The sequence below is a fragment of the Littorina saxatilis genome, linkage group LG14, assembly GCF_037325665.1.
Source record: "Littorina saxatilis isolate snail1 linkage group LG14, US_GU_Lsax_2.0, whole genome shotgun sequence".
Lineage (NCBI taxonomy): Eukaryota > Metazoa > Mollusca > Gastropoda > Littorinimorpha > Littorinidae > Littorina > Littorina saxatilis.
The window spans coordinates 8032118-8053181 of record NC_090258.1 but is presented as its reverse complement, the minus strand read 5'-3'; the positions used below and the strand labels follow the sequence as shown (position 1 = coordinate 8053181).

The 21064-nt window shown below is 42.8% G+C and overlaps 1 protein-coding gene across 1 annotated transcript in view; it reads right to left on the bottom strand.

Moving 5' to 3' along the window:
• Positions 1–8413: 8413 nt before the first annotated feature.
• Positions 8414–21064, bottom strand: part of LOC138947035 (uncharacterized) — an 82850-nt gene continuing 70199 nt past the window's right edge. The window contains exons 5-8 of the mRNA XM_070318463.1: positions 16865–17029; positions 13581–14350; positions 11315–11621; positions 8414–9021 (exon numbers count right to left, since the gene is read on the bottom strand). Coding sequence (XP_070174564.1) covers positions 8758–9021; positions 11315–11621; positions 13581–14350; positions 16865–17029 — 1506 coding nt within the window. The 3' untranslated portion in view covers positions 8414–8757. The remainder of the gene's footprint in view (positions 9022–11314; positions 11622–13580; positions 14351–16864; positions 17030–21064) is intronic.

Below are 21064 nucleotides of genomic sequence, written 5' to 3'. Positions count from 1 at the left end.
AAATAGAGAATGTTATTGTCCCCTGTAAATTAATGTACACCAATGCCACCTGTTGTGCACAACATAATTTCCAATACTTACATCTTCAACCGGGATGTCCCACCTCCACCCTGTACGCCACAGATGACTCGCCATTTCTGGATCCATCACTTTTTTTTTTTTAGCTATTCACCAAGACTGCACAAAAAATTAAGGCCTTATTACTATGCCAAACAGCCAACGTTCAGTGCTGGGAAAATGATAAAAAGCATGGGTTCCTCACTTTTAATTGTTTGGCGAACTTGTAATGTCATCTGCATGTTTTTTGTTCATGAAACATTGAAGAACATTACTCATTTTACAGTATATATATAGTTACATGTACGTCAACAATCCGCTGAGAAACCGGGTACCGAGTTTAAACTCTCTCCTATCACCTCTTATCTAGTGCTAGGCAACTCTATCCATAAGAAAATGAAAATTTCTCATTTTACTGTGTAGTTACATGTATGCAAGTCAACAATCCGCAGATAAATCGGGCACCGTGTTTAAACTCTCTCCTATCGCCTGTCTAGTGCTAGGCAACTATGCCTAAGAAAATGAAGCTTCACAGACATTTTTGTTTTCATAGCTCTCACAATTAGATTTTAAATGTCATTTTGAGCTTTCTGAGATGGTTAATGATTTTTTAAAAGGGAAATATTCAAATAATGTCACACACAAGTTTTTTTTTTAAATGTATTCTTTATTCTCTTCTCTTTTTTTTAAATGTTTTTACATTTTGTTCAAATTAAGTTTCTGTATAACTTGAAGAGTTCCGTTGTGTAACATACACTGAATATGCTATCTTTGAATTTGATCATTCATCTTCATGTGCAGAACACTTCGTTGGGATAACTAGGGTACATGTACAGCCTACTCTAATTAAGGTTTGCTGAGAGCCATTCCACTCAAAATGGCCATAAACAGCCGTCTGGAATGCACGCGATATTACCCGTGTTTTAACTCTATCACCTAGACTAGATAGTCAGGCTCCATACAGGTTCACCCCCCAAAAAATCAATGACTTTTCCATACCATGCTGTTTCTATTTTGAATTTGTCCATGACCTCACCGCGCGCACACACACAGCAATACGAGTGCTACCATATTAACCACAGTGAGACAAGAGACGCTGACAGCTTTGTTTTACCCAAAATCCTTTTTGTGAATCAAAGACAAAGTGAGACATTAAAACATAAATAGGCACACAGTGACACATCAAACTGCACACACACAAAACAAAGACTTGAAAAAAAATCTACGGGTTTTGCACTCATATGATATATGATATGATATGTTGACAGACTGGTACTTAGGCTGTTGAGCCTTTGTCTGATCTTTTGATCAGTTGCTATCCTAGCCTAACTTTGAGCTAGGTAACCTACACGATCTTTTGACCGTGGCCTATTCTATCAACTATCGAAGGGCTCTGTCGGCCATACAGAACTGGCGAAACACGCAGGATCATCAACATCAACCCAGTCTACATCAGATTCCAGATTTTCATCGCTACTCGACAGAGAAATATTGATGTCCCAGTCAGAACTCAAATCACATGTGTGCACTTCAGTTTGACTCTAGACAGTCCATGGAGTGTGTGCGTCAGACTAGTATGTATGACTATATATGAGTGTGTGGTTTGACTCCAGTCCATGACCCATACCGAGGTCTCGCTCACGAATAAGTAGAATTCAGTTTAAGAAAATGCGTGATTGAAAAGTGCCGGCCGCTTACCTTAGTTCTGTTATTCAGTTGTCTGACGGCAGCGACGAACATCGTCTCGCGCGTCCCCACATTGACCAAAATGGCTTCCCACCCAGAAGAAAGCATTTTCATTGGCGTGGCAATGTCACGAGATTTGTTGATCACGTGGCCTCTTTCTGATTGGTTCGTTATACACACTTAGAAAAAACTTGCCCCAAATCTCTGCAAAAGTGTGTGAACTTGCTATACACTCCGCACACGAAATTCTAGTGGAGACAACATTCTGAGTACTATGCTGAAACTTTACCAACTAGTTTAGGACCTCACGAAGAGATAGTTCCAAGCAAAAAAAAAGTGAGGACTTGATGTAAGTCCTCAGAAAGATTTAGGTCCTCAGTGTGTAGGTGTGTAGACCACCCAAAGACTTCACTATGAGAGCAGTTCAAACGCACACACACACACACACATACACACACACACACACACACACACACACACACACACACACACACACACACACACACACACACACACACACACACACACACACACACACACACACACACACACACACACACACACACACACACACACACACACACACACACACACACACACACACACACACACACACACACACACACACACACACACACACACACACACACACACACACACACACACACACACACACACACACACACACACACACACACACACACACACACACACACACACACACACACACACACACACACACACACACACACACACACACACACACACACACACACACACACACACACACACACACACACACACACACACACACACACACACATACACAGTGGAACCCCCGTTTAAAAAACGCCAGAAAATCATAGCAAATTTGGACTTCAAAAGAGGGAAGTCTAACTTCAAAAGCGGTAAATTTAGGGACGTTGTCAGCCTTTTCATTTTCATTTCCATTACAGTATTGCTCCATCGCTGGGAACAAATGTGAAGAAGCAGGAATAAAAAAATATTTAAAAAAAAAAACAACGGGTGTGGGGTGTGGTGGGGTCCCGGGGGGGGGGGGGGGGGGTGTTTTCTGGAATAAGGGGATCTGAAAAATGTGGAGGCGTAAATTACAATGCAGTGCAGGGCAACCTACGACGGAAGAACATCCTCGCAGCCAATCGAATGCGTCCCTAAATTGCAGATCAGTGGGGTTTTATAACAGGTACATATTTCGGTCAACATAATACACACTGAAACAGCCCTTTCATGGGAGGTGTCCTCTCGTCGAAGGGGCCTCACATCGCAGACAGGTACCACTGTGTTCAGCCGTACCCATTCTTAACGGACGCAGGTCTACACACGCGAATTTTTAATTCAGGAAATGACCAGGCGTTCCGAAGGGCAGCTTAAAAGACCACCTACAGAGCCCGTATTGTATGTCCGAGGGTTGCCGTGAATGGGCCGTGGGAGGGACGGATAATAAATAGGCTCTGGTCGCTGTTGTGAATTGCTGTAAAGAGCTAATTATTATGGATTGCTGTGGCCGTGCCTCAGGACGACGCCAGAGCTTTACTCTTTTTAGACTGAGGGGTTAGGATGGTGGTGGTCCCAGGTTGGTGAGTGAGGGAGTGAGTGGGCAGGGCGCGCGCGAGAGAGAGAGAGAGAGAGAGAGAGAGAGAGAGAGAGAGAGAGAGAGAGAGAGAGAGAGAGAGAGAGAGAGAGAGAACTCGAACTCGAAAACTTTATTACCGAGGGATGATAGCATTAGGTCCATATGGTCCTTTCATATACAGCTCGTCCGGCCGCCTAGAGAGAGAGAGAGAGAGAGAGAGAGAGAGAGAGAGAGAGAGAGAGAGAGAGAGAGAGAGAGAGAGAGAGAGAGAGGGACAGACAGACAGACAGACAGACAGACAGAGAACGTTACACAGAGAGACAGATGGAGCGCGTTACAGTGAGAGGGAGACAGAGAAAGTTACAGACTGAGAGAAAGACAGAGACAGACAGACTGAATGATCGCAAATCTGAGGTACTCAGTCAGACTCTCTCACAAGGTAAGTGCAGCAGGCGGTCAAACACGGTGGGCAGTCACAAGGAGATAGTAATAGGGCACCCCGCTGTGCTGTTCTGATCACTACGCCATTAAGAGTGGTGTGTTACGTCATGAGGAGGAGCGCGTTACGTCACAAGTGGTGGAAAGTTCGGCAGGCCGGCAGAGAGAACACGATCGGCGATGAATACTTAATGACGTTAACCGCAACAAGGGGCGGAGGCTTCGCAATCTGACGAGATGGGAGAACGAATAGGACACACGAGCTCTCATACACACACACGCGCACAGAAACACACACGCACACACAAACACGCACAAAATGAAATTTCTTCGCAAGAAAACCAAGCTAGTTATCAGCAAGAAACAAAATGTGTTCCAAATGTGGCAACCCTCCCCTACTTCTTCAGCAGAACAATGGTGACTGTACGTGAGAGCGAGAAACAACAAGACCAAACAATACTGTACTCACGTGTTTGACTTAGACTGACTATTAGGGTTTAACGTCCTGTTAGACCAACTGGTCTATATTGGGACAGGTGTTGGTAATACGCTGAAGATATGTAGAGGTTACATGCCGAGTCTCAGTGATTATTAAAAATAATGGTCGAAGTTAGCGGATCATGAAAAATGCGAGCTTCAGCGAGCTTTTTCATGACCGCGAACTGAGACCATTATTTTTAATAATCACTGAGACTCGGCATGTAACCTCTTTATTCCTCCTTTCTTCAGTTATTCAAAGAAAACAGGAGTTTTTGTGCGAAAGTTTGATCGAATCCGAATCACTCAACCAGTCAACCTGCGCAGGCGATCGACTAATGCGCGGTTGTATAGTTCCGTGCAAATCATTCCATTCTGTTTACACTTCTTGTCAGTTTCCCTGTTTTGGACTAAAATCAAGTACACAGATATGCTGTTATTCTGCTGTGGCGGTAAAGGCAGATATTGTGTGTTCTTTTTATGTTTTAGTATCGCTTAAGATAATGTTCTTTCGTCAAATGGGACTAGCAGACGAACATTTGCACCCGTGTTCCAACGTTAATTACTGTATGAAGTTAAGTTTTCTGGGGAAAATAGTGTATGAAACCGCTTTATGTTGTTTAAATTGATGAGATGTGTGCATTTGGTTGCGTGTGATCTGTTTATAAAATGAAATATTGTTAAAAACTGACCGTCGGATTGCAGTCTGAGTGTTGTCGAAGAAACTGCGTTAAAAGAAGGGGAACTACTCTTGTCGCTAGAGTATGAGTTACTTGCCTTGGGAATTTGCTTGTGATGAACGGTTTGTACACGGCAGATCTAGATTCAGAAAACAACCGAACTCATGGATTTTATATGGAGATTCATGTGTTCAGGCCTGTAGTTGTTAATTTAAATGCGGTATGTTTGTATCGTTTGCTCCAGAAATGTATACTTCGTACATTAGAGCGTTCGGAACTTTTCAGTCCCAAAAGTAGTACCGAAACAGAACAGCTTCTCAACCCATTGCACTATCGAGGATTCAGGCTGTTGCTGGCTCGTTATTTGTTTGGTTGCTGGGTCATTATCGAAAAATAACTAGCTCTACAAGTTTACAGAGGTAAAGAAGCAGAGGGGGGAATAAGGTGTGATACTTTGATTCGAACAAGCCCGCTGTGGCTGTCTTCTTCGACACACCAGCATTGGGTTTGTCTCGTCAAAGTATCGAAATACGATCATGATAATCGGAGACGAGAGATGATGCATGCGTGTCTTCGTGTTTTCCAAGCCCTGAGACTTTCGCTGTGAACGTGGGATCTTTTTCGTGCGCATGTGTGCACACGGGGGTGTTCGGACACCGAAGAGAGTCTGCACAAAGTTGATTCCGAGAAATAAATCTCTCGCCGAACGTGGGGATCGAACCCACGCTGATAGCGACCAACTGGCTACAAAGCCAGCGCGCTACCAACTGAGCTACGTCCCCGCCCCCACTTTGACTTAGACGATACGAATAACAAAGCACGACGTTTCGACCACTCGGGTCTTCCTCAGGCACACAAAAACAGTAAAAGAAGAAGACAGACGACAGAACAGAAAGAAGAACTACAGATTAACGATTCACATTTTCCGACTCACAAACCAAAACAAACGGACAGAGGAACAAGGGAGGCTACTCCAGGATTAAAAAAAAAGTAAACAAACAAAGGGAAGGAATCATAAAAAGGAAATGTTGCGACCCATCTCGTCATCGGCGCTTTTCCGGAAATGACCTGCGCCTTGTTGGAATTCCAACTTTGCGTTACGCGATTCTAGAAATGTACCGCGCGCATAGTGAGAATTCTGCTCTTTCTTAGAATGCGATGTAAAATGATACAAGTTGAAGTCATTGTTGGCCTATGATGATCCTTGTGTTTTAAAATGATCAATGCTTATTCAAAAAACCAAGTGATAATGAATAAATCCCGCCCTGCTAGCAGAGCAGCCACGAGGCTGTGGATTGTTGGTATGAAGAAATGGTCGTGCTGTTATGCAACATGAGTTGAGACCCACCGTGTAACATCACTCTTGTGGAAGGGTTCAGCATTTTTTGCTGGTAAACCATCTCATGCTCGTCCACACACACACACACACAGACACACACACACAGACACACACACACAGAGACCCACACACACACACACACAGACACACACACACACACACACACACACACAAACACACTTTCTTTCTTTCTTTATTTGGTGTTTAACGTCGTTTTCAACCACTTTCTTTCTTTCTTTCTTTATTTGGTGTTTAACGTCGTTTTCAACCACGAAGGTTATATCGCGACGAGGGAAAGGGGGGAGATGGGATAGGGGAAAGGGGGGAGATGGGATAGAGCCACTTGTTAAGTGTTTCTTGTTCACAAAAGCACTAATAAAAAAATTGCTCCAGGGGCTTGCAACGTAGTACAATATATGACCTTACTGGGAGAATGCAAGTTTCCAGTACAAAGGACTAAACATTTCTTACATACTGCTTGACTAAAATCTTTACAAACATTGACTATATTCTATACAAGAACCACTCAACAAGGGTAAAAGGAGAAACAGAATCCGTTAGTCGCCTCTTACGACATGCGCGGGGGGCAGAGAAATAAGGATGTGGAAAAGAAGACTTTTGGTAAGTGAAATAAAGGTGATGGATCCAGTCAGGTAGAAATAAGACAACAAGAAAAGAATTGGAAAACTGCAGGGAATAGTAGGGAGAGTTTTCTTGGAAGGAAATATAGGTGAAAGGACTGGTAAGGCAGAAATAAGACAAAAGAAGAGAAGTAAAGGGGTGGGGTAGCTCTGTGGAAACACTCCCGCCACGTGAAGGCGACCCCATGGGAGCGTTTTCAACCACGAAGGTTATATCGCGACGACTGACACAAACACACACACAGACACACATACAGACATATTGTATAACGCACCAAAACAACCGAATTACAAAAAACAAAAACACATTTGATAACTTCGGCGGGCTGGAACAACACAGATCAGCATCACATCCCACTCGACCAAAACGCACCAACTATAAAAACGCAACAAGAGTGTTCCGATATAACTTCTCACTGGTAACTATCGATTGTAATGATTTGTACTCAGTCTTAATTGATTATATATTAAACTCACACAGTCTCTGTGGACCTCTCTGGGCTGCAGAGACAGGATTACGTCCCTTTACTGAGTAGGCTTTTGTCACTGCATGGTAATCTAGGCTCTTGAAACGTAATGTGAAAGTATGTGCCGCGCTATATTGATGTGATTGATTGTTGCAAAATTGTTGATACAAACTAAACATGATGTCAGCCTGTTGTAACAAACTAACACTCTACTCTTAAAAAAACAAACATTGTGTTCAAAATAGATCGAGACAACAGCAACTAGCTAGCTGCATGCGCTGAATGTCAGAGAATTGTTACACAGTGACAGACCCCCCAGCCCCAATTCAAGACATCTCATGTATAAGACCATGCTTTTTCATACACCTTATTCATGACCTGTGAAAAGGGTATATTTTTTGTTCAAGTCGAAGGGTTGTCATTTCTAGAACGAGGCAGCTCGTTTCCGGAAATGCGGCGCTTTGTTGGAAATTAAATGAGGTTTCGGGAAATCCCGATTATTCCAACTCGGCCCCGGATTCTTACTTTGCGTCCGACAGAAATACCATAATTATTTTGAAGGGCAAGACCGCAACATTCCACGTCTAACGGTGATGTCTGTAAAAACCTGTTGTTAAAATTTGAATAAATGTTTTTAGAATTTTAATGATCAAACCACTTAATTCATATTTAAGCTTTCAAGCTGAAATACAATCCCACATTCCGGACGGAGTCAAAGATTATTTGACCAAAATGTCAATACATTTAATTGAAAAATGAGGTTATCACAGCGCTGCCTCAACTTATTTTTAAATGGCGGACATGACGTCATTAAAGACATTGATTAAAAAAGAAATCTTCGGGCGATAATATACACACCAATACACGTACACACACAAACAGACACACACACACACAAACAGAAACACACACACAAACACACTCAGTCACACACACACACACACACACACACACACACACACACACTTTGCACGCGCGCGCACATACACCCTGACCTCGTCTCCATTGCCAGTCTGCCGAAAAAGAATAATAAGTCAAATAACACATAGTTTTATTTTACACATAATCGAAGTACAATGATAAGGCGTTTAAACCCAAACATAACAAACCTAAACATAAAAAACTCAAAAGGAAATGCAGACACAAACCAACATTTTAGAAGATATGACACTCTTTGTTGAAGTACACACACACACACTCACACACACACACACACACGCACTCAAACACGCACTCAAACACGCACGCACACACACACGCACACACGTACACACACGCACACACGTACACACACACACGCGCTCTGTTCATCGTCTTCATCCATTTCTCGATATGAAACAACCATTTCCACGGACGCATACACACCCACAATAGCACATCACTCAAATAATTGTCCCCGCCTATTCAGTAAATGCAACCGTTTGCTTTGCATTAGAATGTTGCGCCCTATTTCAGCATATATATCTTTTCCCGTTTTCAGAGTTTCAGGGGAGGTAAACGACATTTCCGGATCAGGTCTAGTCACGTGAACAACCAGCGTATCTTTCCGCCAATCAAAAGGCTTGGTGGGGCGACGATCATCAATATCGCGACGGAACCCTGGTTCCCAGCTTGGGTGGCAAATTCCGTAGTCACACATCACCTGAAAATTAAACAGGAACTGATGTAAATACAGCGGTGTGCTATGTTTAAAAAGATAAGAAATTTAAGTATATTTTGGTAATACTCAAAAAAGTTGTGTCTTCCAAATTCGAAGAAGCTGGGTTAAAACAGTGTTGTATTCAACAAATAATTGGTACAATACGAAATGAGCATGATTTTACAATCACCCTTAAACAATAAGCTAATTATGAAGATCCTAATAAACAAATTAATACAAATGATAATATGTTGTTGCGATGGAACACAAAAAACCCCACCCAGCAGGCATTCCTGTAAACGGAGAACGGCTGTCTAAATGGCGGCTGAAAACCCACTTGTACCCACGGTAATAGAGCAGCTGTTCAGATCCTGTAATCCATGTCCGAGACAGAGTTCGGTGGTTTATAGAAACACAAACAAGTCGCGTAAGGCGAAAATACAACATTTATTCAAGCTCAGTCGAACTCACAGAATGAAACTGAACGCATTGCATTATTTCCGCAAAACCGTACACATCGTCTGTCCACCGCTCGTGGCAAAGGCAGTGAAATTAACAATCCAGAAAAGCGCTGAGGAGGATAGCACGCTTTTCTATATCTCTATTCTTTTTAACTCTCTGAACGTGTTTTTAATCCAAACATATCATATGATCTATATGTTTTTGGAATCAGGAACGGACACGGAATAAGATGAAATTATTTTTAAATCGATTTCGAAAATTTAATTTTAATCATAATTTTTATATTTTTAATTTTCAGAGCTTGTTTATAATCCGAATATAACATATTTATATATTTTTGGAATCAGAAATTGATGAAGAATACGATAAACGTAATTTTGGATCGTTTTATAAAAAAATAATTTTAATTACAATTTTTTAGATTTGTAATGACCAAAGTCATTAATTAATTTTTAAGCCTCCAAGCTGAAATGCAATACCAAAGTCCGGCCTTTGTTGAAGATTGCTTGGCCAACAATTCAATCAATTTTATTGAAAAATGAGGGTGTGACAGTGCCGCCTCAACCTTTACAAAATGCCGGATATGACGTCATCAAAGACATTTATCGAAAATACCCAGGAACTCTCCTGAAAAATGTCATAAAGATCGGTCCAGTAGTTTACTCTGAATCGCTCTACACACACACACACACACACACACACACACACACACACGCAGAGAAACACACACACACACACACACACACACACACACACACACACACACACACACACACACACACACACACACACACACACACACACCACGGCCCTCGTCTCGATTCCCCCCTCTATGTTAAAACATTTAGTCAAAATTTGATTAAATGTAAAAACCCACCTAGCACGTATTCATGTAAACGGAGTACGGCTGTCTAAATGGCGGCAGAAAACCCACCTGTAAATGTCGGTAGTAGAGCAGCTGTTCAGGATGCCTCTCGTAGGTCCTGTAATCCATGTCAGAGTTCGGTGGTTTATAGAAACACAAACTAAAACCAGCACGCATTCCTGTAAACAGAGTGTGGCTGTCTAAATGGCGGCAGAAAACCCACCTGTAAATGTCGGTAGTAGAGCAGCTGTTCAGGATGCCTCTCGTAGGTCCTGTAATCCATGTCAGAGTTCGGTGGTTTATAGAAACACAAACTAAAACCAGCACGCATTCCTGTAAACAGAGTGTGGCTGTCTAAATGGCAGCTGAAAACCCACCTGTAAATGTCGGTAGTAGAGCAGCTGTTCAGGATGCCTCTCGTAGGTCCTGTAATCCATGTCAGAGTTCGGTGGTTTATAGAAACACAAACTAAAACCAGCACGCATTCCTGTAAACAGAGTGTGGCTGTCTAAATGGCAGCTGAAAACCCACCTGTAAATGTCGGTAGTAGAGCAGCTGTTCAGGATGCCTCTCGTAGGTCCTGTAATCCATGTCAGAGTTCGGTGGTTTATAGAAACACAAACTAAAACCAGCACGCATTCCTGTAAACAGAGTGTGGCTGTCTAAATGGCAGCTGAAAACCCACCTGTAAATGCCGGTAGTAGAGAAGCTGGCTGTGTGGTCCCAATTGTTCCAGATGTACTGTACTATATATGCAACCCCATGTTCTCGGAGTAACATCTTGTTTAAACCAGAAACAAAAGCGTCACCCACCTGTAAATGCCGGTAGTTGAGAAGCTGTTCAGGATGCCATTTGTAGATCCTGTAATCCATGTCAGAGTTCGGTAGTGTACAGAAACACAAAAACCCCACCCAGCACGCATTCCTGTAAACGGAGTACGGCTGTCTAAATGGCGGCAGAAAACCCACCTGTAAATGTCGGTAGTAGAGCAGCTGGTCAGGATGCCTCTCGTAGGTCCTGTAGGACATGAGCACGGCGTTCCACACGAAGTTCTCCTCGATGTAGAAGCGATGCGCCGCGAGGTTGTAGCGGAGCCACGGCGCGTGTCGCTTGGCCATCAGGACCCCGGGGTTGATGCCATCGGGAAAGTCACCGTACGCCACCCAGTCGGAGGTAGCCACACACGGGTAGGCCAGGAGCCAGTCGGGTACCCTGCTCGTCCACATGGCCTCGAAGTCCTGGTAGGCTCCGCCATACTTGTGCAGAATGGCGTAGCTGTCAACGGAAAAGAAATGTATACTGCGCATGACTCCCCCAAAATGCTCTACCTAACGGGTCCCGGGACCCTCAATTCTAATTTTTAGAGGGCCCAAGGACCCACTCAGCGGATCTTTAGAGGGTCCTAAAACCAGGCGGATTTTTGGAAGATTTGAAACTTTCATAAAAACATGATTTGTCATGTGGGTTAGATTTGCACCGCATATTCACGTCGGTACAGATCTCGCAACATTGTGAATTCTCTTCGAAATTCAGCCAAGTGTAATTTTTTTTCCCATTCTGTACGGAAACAAGAAGACAATTAAATTCTGAAATTCAGAACCGACTGTATGTACGACAACGCAAATTCAGTGCGTCCCGGGACCCGCTCTTTTCAGGTTTAATGCAAACACCCCTCTGAGAATGTTTATATACATGTACTACCCGTTAAAAAAAGAAACCACTAGGCAGATGGGTTGAGTGCACATGATCTTTGTGATGAGACCGTTTTTTGTGAAACCAATTACACGGCTGGAAAGGCCATCAATTCCGCCACCATATTCAACAAACGGATTGATTTTGCATAAGGCAGTGTTTTTACAGTGCAACCTACAACACGAACACCCCCAAAATCAAATTCACAAAATCAAGGTTCCCCGTTAAAATCGAAACAAAAGCCCACCCAGAACAACCAAAACAGAACAACTTTTGCACATCCTTAGAAAGAACAATCAAATCTGTATCTAAAACAGTCAAGGTTTCTCCACATATCTTGTCTAACATTGACGTTATGATGCTAAACGGCGTGGGTGTCATTATTGTCAGAAACCATAAAAGGCGGCTTTTGAAGCCATTTGTGCTGGTAAGGCCAAAAAAAAAATTAGGTGTGGTTACGGTAACATAGCCAAAAAAAAATAGGGTAGGTAGGTAGGCAATCACTTTTTTTTTTTTTTACTTTTTTTTCTAATGTGTACAAACTAAACTTACTTGACAGGGAAATAAGTGTGCGACTCGGGCGCTTTCGCTTTCATTGCGTTTTTTGCACTGTTTTTTTTTGTTTTTTTGGTTTTTTTGACAAATGTAATAAAAAGTTATAGGATCGGCCCCTAAAAATAGGGTAGGTCGGGTTACCGTAACCACACCTATTTTTTGTTTAGGCCTAATAAGACAAAGAACTTGTGACGGTACATTTCAGAAACTCCTTATTGCAATGCCTTCAAACTTTTGGTGATTTGTGCTGACACATGTCGTTAAGTACAAACGGAATCTTAATTCATTTGAGACATAGTTCTGCTGTTATGCAACATGAGTTGAGACCCACCGTGTAACATCACTCTTGTGGAAGGGTTCAGCACTTTTTGCTGGTAAACCATCTCATGCTCGTCCACACACACACACACACACACACACACACTCAACTCAACTCAACTCAAATCAACTCAAATTTTATTGGCTTCAATTTTCATAGAAGAATTTGTCTTGCGCTTGGGAGAAAGTAAGAGTATAACATATAAAAACAGCATTCATATCACATTTCATGTATCACACACAGTAATCACTAGTATAAGCCTACAATTATCACATTTGTACCTGTATCATACATGCAAATAAATAGTATCACATTTCCACGTATCACACACAATATATACATTACATAACATACAGCAAGCTTCCATCTCCCGCGCCCCCCCCCCCTCCCACACATACATATCCTCGCACGTGCGTCGACTCCATACAAATGACATCATCAGTCCAATAACTAAAATGCACAATGACTAGTAGTGGGTACATGATACTTAACTTAAACACAGACACACACACGCACACACAGACACAGACACACACACAAAAACACACACACAGACACACATACAGACACAGCCACACACACATAAACACACACACATAAACACACACACATAAACACACACACACACACACACACACACACACACACACACACACAACTAGACCTACCGTGTAACATCACTCTGGTGGGAAGGGATCAGCACCCTTTGCTGGTACACCATCTCAGGCATGTCCATGAAAACAAAAGTCACGTTCTCTTTCTCCAGTCTGCTCCACCAGGGACCCCGGAACCCTGCGTTGCCATGGATATACGCGTGGTAGAAACCTCCCACATACAGCGCGCTCAGCACCGTCAGGAACTGGTAAAACTCCATCTGGTAAGGCTCGGACGAGGGCGAGAACCAGATGAGATGCGTGATACGGGGGATGGGGTCACCTAGCTCCGTCTTTGGGTGCATGGGAGAGCGAGTCCCGTAAAACAGCCACCTGGCGAGCTGCCCGAACGAGGAGTTCGTGTACATGATGCCCACAGGGTAGATGTCAGGTTTGTCGTTGAAATGAACGCAGTGGGCGTTGCTGGCCGAATCGGGTTCGTGGGCGTCAAACTGTTCTGGCGTGACGCAGGCCGGTTTGGTTTGTAAAATAGTTTGAGCGTAATCTAGTTTCTTCTGTTCGTCGAACCCGTCTCTCGCAATGACCACTCCTCTGGTGAAGTCTGTGTGGTTTGTGTCAACGGGAGGAGGTGAGAATGCGAACCAGAACGTTCGTTTGTGTATGTCACGTGGTAGGCGAGAAATGATGACGTTGGAGCCCAGAAGAACGCCGCCATCTTGCTCGAGGAAGGAGAGCGCGTGCAGCAGCATGTCACGTGACCAACATTTCGGGGCGTCACTTGACAGTGGACGGAGCACCAGGCCTGGGAATGACTGCTTCAGCTCCTGAGACAATGAGTTCGAATTGATATACATATAATTATGTGAATGTGTTTCGACAAATGCTCAAAAATAAATAATCATCACAATAAACTTCAATGTAATTATAAACAAAATGTTAAGATAGTATCACTCCAAACATAAATGTTAATGAAAATACATACAAAGTCAAATAATGACTGCGACAATTAAAAAAAATCAATACCCACGTAAGAAAGCACGTGTGTGTGTGGTTTTTATTTGTGTGTGTGCGCGCATGTGTGCGTGTTTGTGCGTTCGTGTGTGCGCGCATGTGTTTGTGTGTGAATGTGTGTGCGTGTTCTTTCTTTATTTCTTTATTTGGTGTTTAACATCGTTTTCAACCACGAAGGTTATATCGCGACGGGGAAAGGGGGGGAGATGGGATCAGTAGAGCCAATTGTCAATTGTTTCTTGTTCACAAAAGCACTAATCAAAAATTTGCTCCAGGGGCTTGCAACGTAGTACAATGTAGGCTATTACCTTACTGGTAGAATGCAAGTTTCCAGTACAAAGGACTTAACATTTCTTACATACTGCTTGACTAAAATCTTTACAAAAATTGACCATATTCAATCAATCAATCAATGAGTCTTATATCGCGCATATTCCGTGGGTACAGTTCTAGGCGCTCTGCAGTGATGCCGTGTGAAATGAAATTTTATACGGCCAGTAGATTGCAGCCATTTCGGCGCATATTTACCTTTCACGGCCTATTATTCCAAGTCACACGGGTATAGGTAGACAATTATTAACTGTGCCTAAGCAATTTTGCCAGGAAAGACCCTTTTGTCAATCGTGGGATCTTTAACGTGCACACCCAATGTAGTGTACACGGGGGGAGGTTCGGACACCGAAGAGAGTCTGCACACAAAGTTGACTCTGTGAAATAAATTTCCGCCGAACCTGGGATCGAACTCACGCTGACAGCGGCCAACTGAATACAAATCCAGCGCGCTACCAACTGAGCTATATATCCCCGCCCCACAAGAAACACTTAACAAGGGTAAAAAGATAAACAGAATCCGTTAGTCGCCTCTTACGACATGCTGGGGAGCATCGGGTAAATTCTTTCTCGTCCCAACCAATATGGGACTCCCCCTAACCAGCGGGTTAGGGGGTGTAATTATAAACAAAATGTTAAGATAGTATCACTCCAAACATAAATGTTATTGAAAATACATACAATGTCAAATAATGACTGCGACAATTAAAAAAAAAAAAAATCAATACCCACGTAAGAAAGCACGTGTGTATGTGTTTTTTGTGTGTGTGCGCGCGTGCGTGCGTGCTTCCGTGCGTGTTTGTGCGTTCGTGTGTGCGCGCATGTGTGTGTGTTTGTGTGTGAATGTGTGTGCGTGTGCGGCCTCAACCACGTAAACACGCACATGAAATAATGAGAAAGGAAGAGCAATACGCTTGTAAATAGACGAATTCCGAGAAAAAACCCACTCTGTCGGGTTTGTATGGGTTGTGAAAGAGTGAAGGCCCTTGCTTTTTACTCGGACAAACACTGGAGTGGCCAATCACTAGCGAGGAGTGTGTCGGTAACACGTGGACTGGAGCACGTGTGAAGTTATTTGTCAGAGGAAAAGCATGGGTATTCACCTTTTCACAAACCCGACGGAGTTATTTCCGAAAATCGTCCATTTAAGTACAGATTAAAGACACAGTAAGCCTCCCGTAAACCATCACAGATACTGTTAGGCTTTTACACACAGTACAAACACCCTTTCATTTAAACACTCACCGCTTGAGAACATCCTAGGTGCCCTCCGTAAAGAGCGAGCAATTTTCAAAGAATTTATTTTTGCGTGGTTTATCTTACCCCTGAGCCATCGTGAATCCGTGTGATCCAGTTTCCCTTTTTCACAATGTTGTCGTCAGTTTGTAATTCGCTGTGAGCTTATCTACAATAGCACGTTATTATGTACCTTTGACTATGCACGAAACAAACGGCTGTGGTTCACAAGGACTCTAGCGATGGCTTTTGACTGTTCAGAGGAACTGGCGATAGGAATAAACCGTCGTCTGCTACGAGAACCACGACCTTGCGTGACCCTGCTTCCGGGCTTTTCTTTTTTCAAACTTTCAAAAATTCGAATTGTACTGATCTTGTCTTGAAGAAAAAAAGAATTCTTTTATGATTTAAGAATGTTTGTGTAACAAGCTGTCAATTTATTATTTAGATTTTAAAAGTTAAGTCTAGCGCCAAAACGCACCACGGTCCGATTGTGTGAGGAGACAATCCGCAAAATTAATTCTTTGAAAATTGCTCGCTCTTGACTTTACGTAGGGCACCACGATGTTCCCGTTCGGTGAGCGTTCAAATGGAAGGGTGTTTGTACTGTGTGTAAAAGCCTGACAGTATCTGTGATGGGTTACGGGAGGCTTACTGTGCCCTTAAGATGGGTTTCTCTCTTTACCTCGCCTCCCCTACCTCCCTCCGCCTACCCTCCAAGAACAATAAAATCATGATCATCAAGGAAGGTGTAAGCTCACAAGAAACCATGTGTAGTACATGTCATGGTCTAGCAGCGGGAGTTGGTGAAAGTGAACGACGATCTTGAGGGGCTGTAGGTGACGTATTGCGCTTAGTATGCCCAGGTAATGGTGGAAACCAAGGTGCGCTTCTTTACACCACAGGTAATGCACAGTTCCAGGCACCTGTAAGAAACACAAGACTCAAGACTCAAGACTCAAAATTATACTGTCCTTATAAAAACAAGGAAAATTGCCATGCAGTGTCAGGCGATCACAGACATAAAATGCATCACATTTACTAAGAATTAAGGATTGCACTTATATCTAACAACACTAAACCGTATCACATTGACTAAGAATTTAGAGTTGCACTAAATCACATCTAAAAATCCTAATCAGTCTCACGGCGCACACACACACACACACACACACACACACACACACACACACACACACACACACACACACACACACACACACACACACACACACACACACACACACACACACACACACACACACTCTCTCTCTCTCGCCCTCTCTCTCAGTCTATCTTAGTTAAACTTAAAACCAATAAAATATCCTCAGATTAAGTGCGTATAAAAACTCACCAGCTTGATATAAAAGTTCATGAATAAATAACACATGTGCGCGGTGAACTGACTGCAGGTAAATTGTCGTTCATGGAATTAAACCTGTTACAGATCTATATACATTTAGACAGAAGGCGTCCTATCAAAGGCACCCTTTCTTTCTTTCTTTATTTGGTGTTTAAAGTAGTTTTCAACCACGAAGGTAATATCGCGACGGGGAAAGGGGGGAGAGGGGATAGAGCCACTTGTCAATTGTTTCTTGTTCACAAAAGCACTAATCAAAAATTTGCTACAGGGGCTTGCAACGTAGTACAATATATTACCTTACTGGGAGAATGCAAGTTTCCAGTACAAAGGACTTAACATTTCTTACATACTGCTTGACTAAAATCTTTACAAAAATTGACTATATTCTATACAAGAAACACTTAACAAGGGTAAAAGGAGAAACAGAATCCGTTAGTCGCCTATTACGACATGCTGGGGAGCATCGGGTAAATTCTTCCCCCTAACCCGCGGGGGGTAAAGGCACCCTCTTTCCCGTGAAAACAGTTCGGCTCACAATCTCAGATCTGGCCAGGCTTCTACATGGGATAAGAACATCCCTCCACTTGGTCACATACCAAACATCAACAGCCTAGGTGTCTTCTGTGTTCAGTGGACATAATTATGTTGATGAATTATTTTCGAAAAAAACACCAGTGGCTTTTCAAGAAATGTATTCATCAACAAATTCCAAATCACCACAGCAAGCTTCTTCTTCTTCTTCTTCGTTCATGGGCTTAGACTCCCTTGTTCACTCGTGCCTGTTTTTAGCACGAGTGGATTTTTACCCCGCCATTTAGGCAGCCATACGCTGCTTTCGGAGGAAGCATGGTGGGTATTTTCGTGTTTCTATAACTCACCGAACTCTGACATATGTCGTATGGCTGCTTAAACGGCGGGGTAAAAACGGCTATACACGTAAAAATCCACTCGTGCAAAAAACCCGAGAGTACGTGAGAGTTTCAGCCCACGAACACAGAAAAAGAAGAAGAATCGTGTATCCCTGGTACTTTTTTGTTTGTTTATTTGTTGCTTAACGTCCAGCCGACTACGCAGAGCCATATCAGGACGAGGAAGAGGGGGATGAAGGGGGCCACTTGTCAAGCGATTCCTGTTTACAAATGCACTAACCCATTACTTGTGTCCCAGCAGGCTTTAGTAAAACTAAATTAATACCTACTGGAAGATTACCAGTTTCCAGTATGTTAAAATAGGCTTAACCTATCTACTGCTGGACTTACATCAGAACACTAACAGATTAAACTATACATGAATCGCGAGACAAGCGGCAAGAGAAGAGATTTTTGGAAAAAATACAGGTGAATGAGCAAGAAGGCAGAAAAAAGAAAAGAATTCATGAAGAAAAAGAGAGCATGACAGGAAAGAGGAACCAAAAATCTACCTAACAGCAAACTAGAAAGCTCCTGCGGTTCCAAAAACAGGAGGGGGCCTTTAATTTCATAACCGCAGTGCCCCACTGCGGGAATCCCTGGTACTTGCTTTCCTTGGAAGTTGCTATTTTCCTGAACACGACAGCGGCTATCTGCAGCTGGAGTTTTAAAGTTCAGTCGATTTTTCAAACGCTGGAGAACCTTAAATGAAAGAAACTTTGGCTGGCAAATTAGACCTACAACATGCGATTTTTACTATGATGATAATGCGCACATGACTCAAAGTGAGTTCTAATTTAATTACACTTAAAATTGCAGAGGTCGCCATTTTAATATGTTTGGTTTGAAGTTTAATTTTTTTCGAGAGCAACAGAATACGGTATGTTCAGTAATAACGTGCTGAACTTAATGGGCCATTGCCCAAGGGACACAACTCTTGGACTTTTCAAAGGAACTTGCATCTCGATTTTTTTAATTACTTCCCTTGACAGCATGTTGCAAGACTTTCTGTTTCTGCAGGAGTTCTTCTTTATTTGGTGTTTAACGTCGTTTTCAACCACGAAGGTTATCTCGCGACGGGGAAAGGGGGGAGATGGGATAGAGCCACTTGTCAATTGTTTCTTGTTCACAAAAGCACTAATCAAAAATTTGCTCCAGGGGCTTGCAACGTAGTACAATGTTACCTTACTGGGAGAATGCAAGTTTCCAGTACAAAGGACTTAACATTTCTTACATACTGCTTGACTAAAATCTTTACAAAAATGGACTATATTCTATACAAGAAACACTTAACAAGGGTAAAAAGAGAAACAGAATCCGTTAGTCGCCTCTTACGACATGCTGGGGAGCATCGGGTAAATTCTTCCCCCTAACCCGCGGGGGGTTGCCGGAGTTCTGATTGTCGTCAGACCAATACAAACCGCACATTCGAGAGAAAAAAGAAACAAGTCGCGTAAGGCGAAATTACTACATTTAGTCAAGCTGTCGAACTCACGGAATGAAACTGAACGCACTGTAGTTTTTCACCAAGACAGTACAGCTTCGTCAATCCCCGCGAGAAGGAAATCACTCACCTTCCACGTGCAAAACGCAGTGAAATTAACACGCCAGAATAGCGCGGTAGCGTATTGTGCTAAGCAGGAAAGCGCGCTTTTCTGTATTCTTGTTAACTTTCGGAGCTTGTTTTAACCTATCATATCTATATGTTTTTGGAGTCAGGAAATGATAAAGAATAAGATGAAATCATTTTTGGATCGATTTCTTAGTTTTATCGTAAGACTAATTAATCTATTTTCGTTAATTGTGATCACATTTTAAGAGTAAACATGACAAATGTATATGTCGTGCCGAATTCACGTAATTGCCGATTCCGCGTAATGGGCAACAATTTTTGCCCATTTCGCGTAATCGGCAAAACGCTGCCCAATACGTGAAATCGGCAGCGTTTTGCCGAAATCGCGTAAACGCCTCTAAAACTTGCCTATTTCGCGAATTCGGCAGCCGATTACGCGGAATCGGCAGCCGATTACGCGTAATAGGCAAGTTGCCCATTACGCGAAATCGGCAATAGCAAGTTAAGTGTGTGTGTGTGTGTGTGTGTGTGTGTGTGTGTGTGTGTGTGTGTCTCTCTCTCTCTCTCTCTCTCTCTCTCTCTCTCTCTCTCTCTCTCTCTCTCCCTCTCTCTCTCTATTCACGAAAAAAAAATTTCTCTCAACTTTTTACGTGCTTAAGCTTGTTCGAAACGTGTGTTCATTTTGCATTGACAAATCAAGTTTGTTTGTGTGACGTGTTTGTTAATGTGTCATTTTGTGTTGATCTCTCTTTCTCTCTCTCTCACACACACACACACACACACACACACACACACACACACACATACACACACACACACACACACACACACACACACACACACACACACACACACACACACACACACACACACACACACACACACACACAAATGTGTAAGTGTTCGCGTTCGTAAACGCAACAAGAAACTCCCCGGTACATCGTCACCCAAAATGAGCTATTCGACGTCCTGCTTGAGGCACATGTCAACACTGGGCACGGAGGCGAGAAAAAAACCCAAAACAATTCTCCAAAATAAGTACGCGAACATTTCCGGTAAAATGATTAACTGTTTTGTGTCGGCCTGTGAAACCTGCCAACGAAAAAAGGCAAATCCA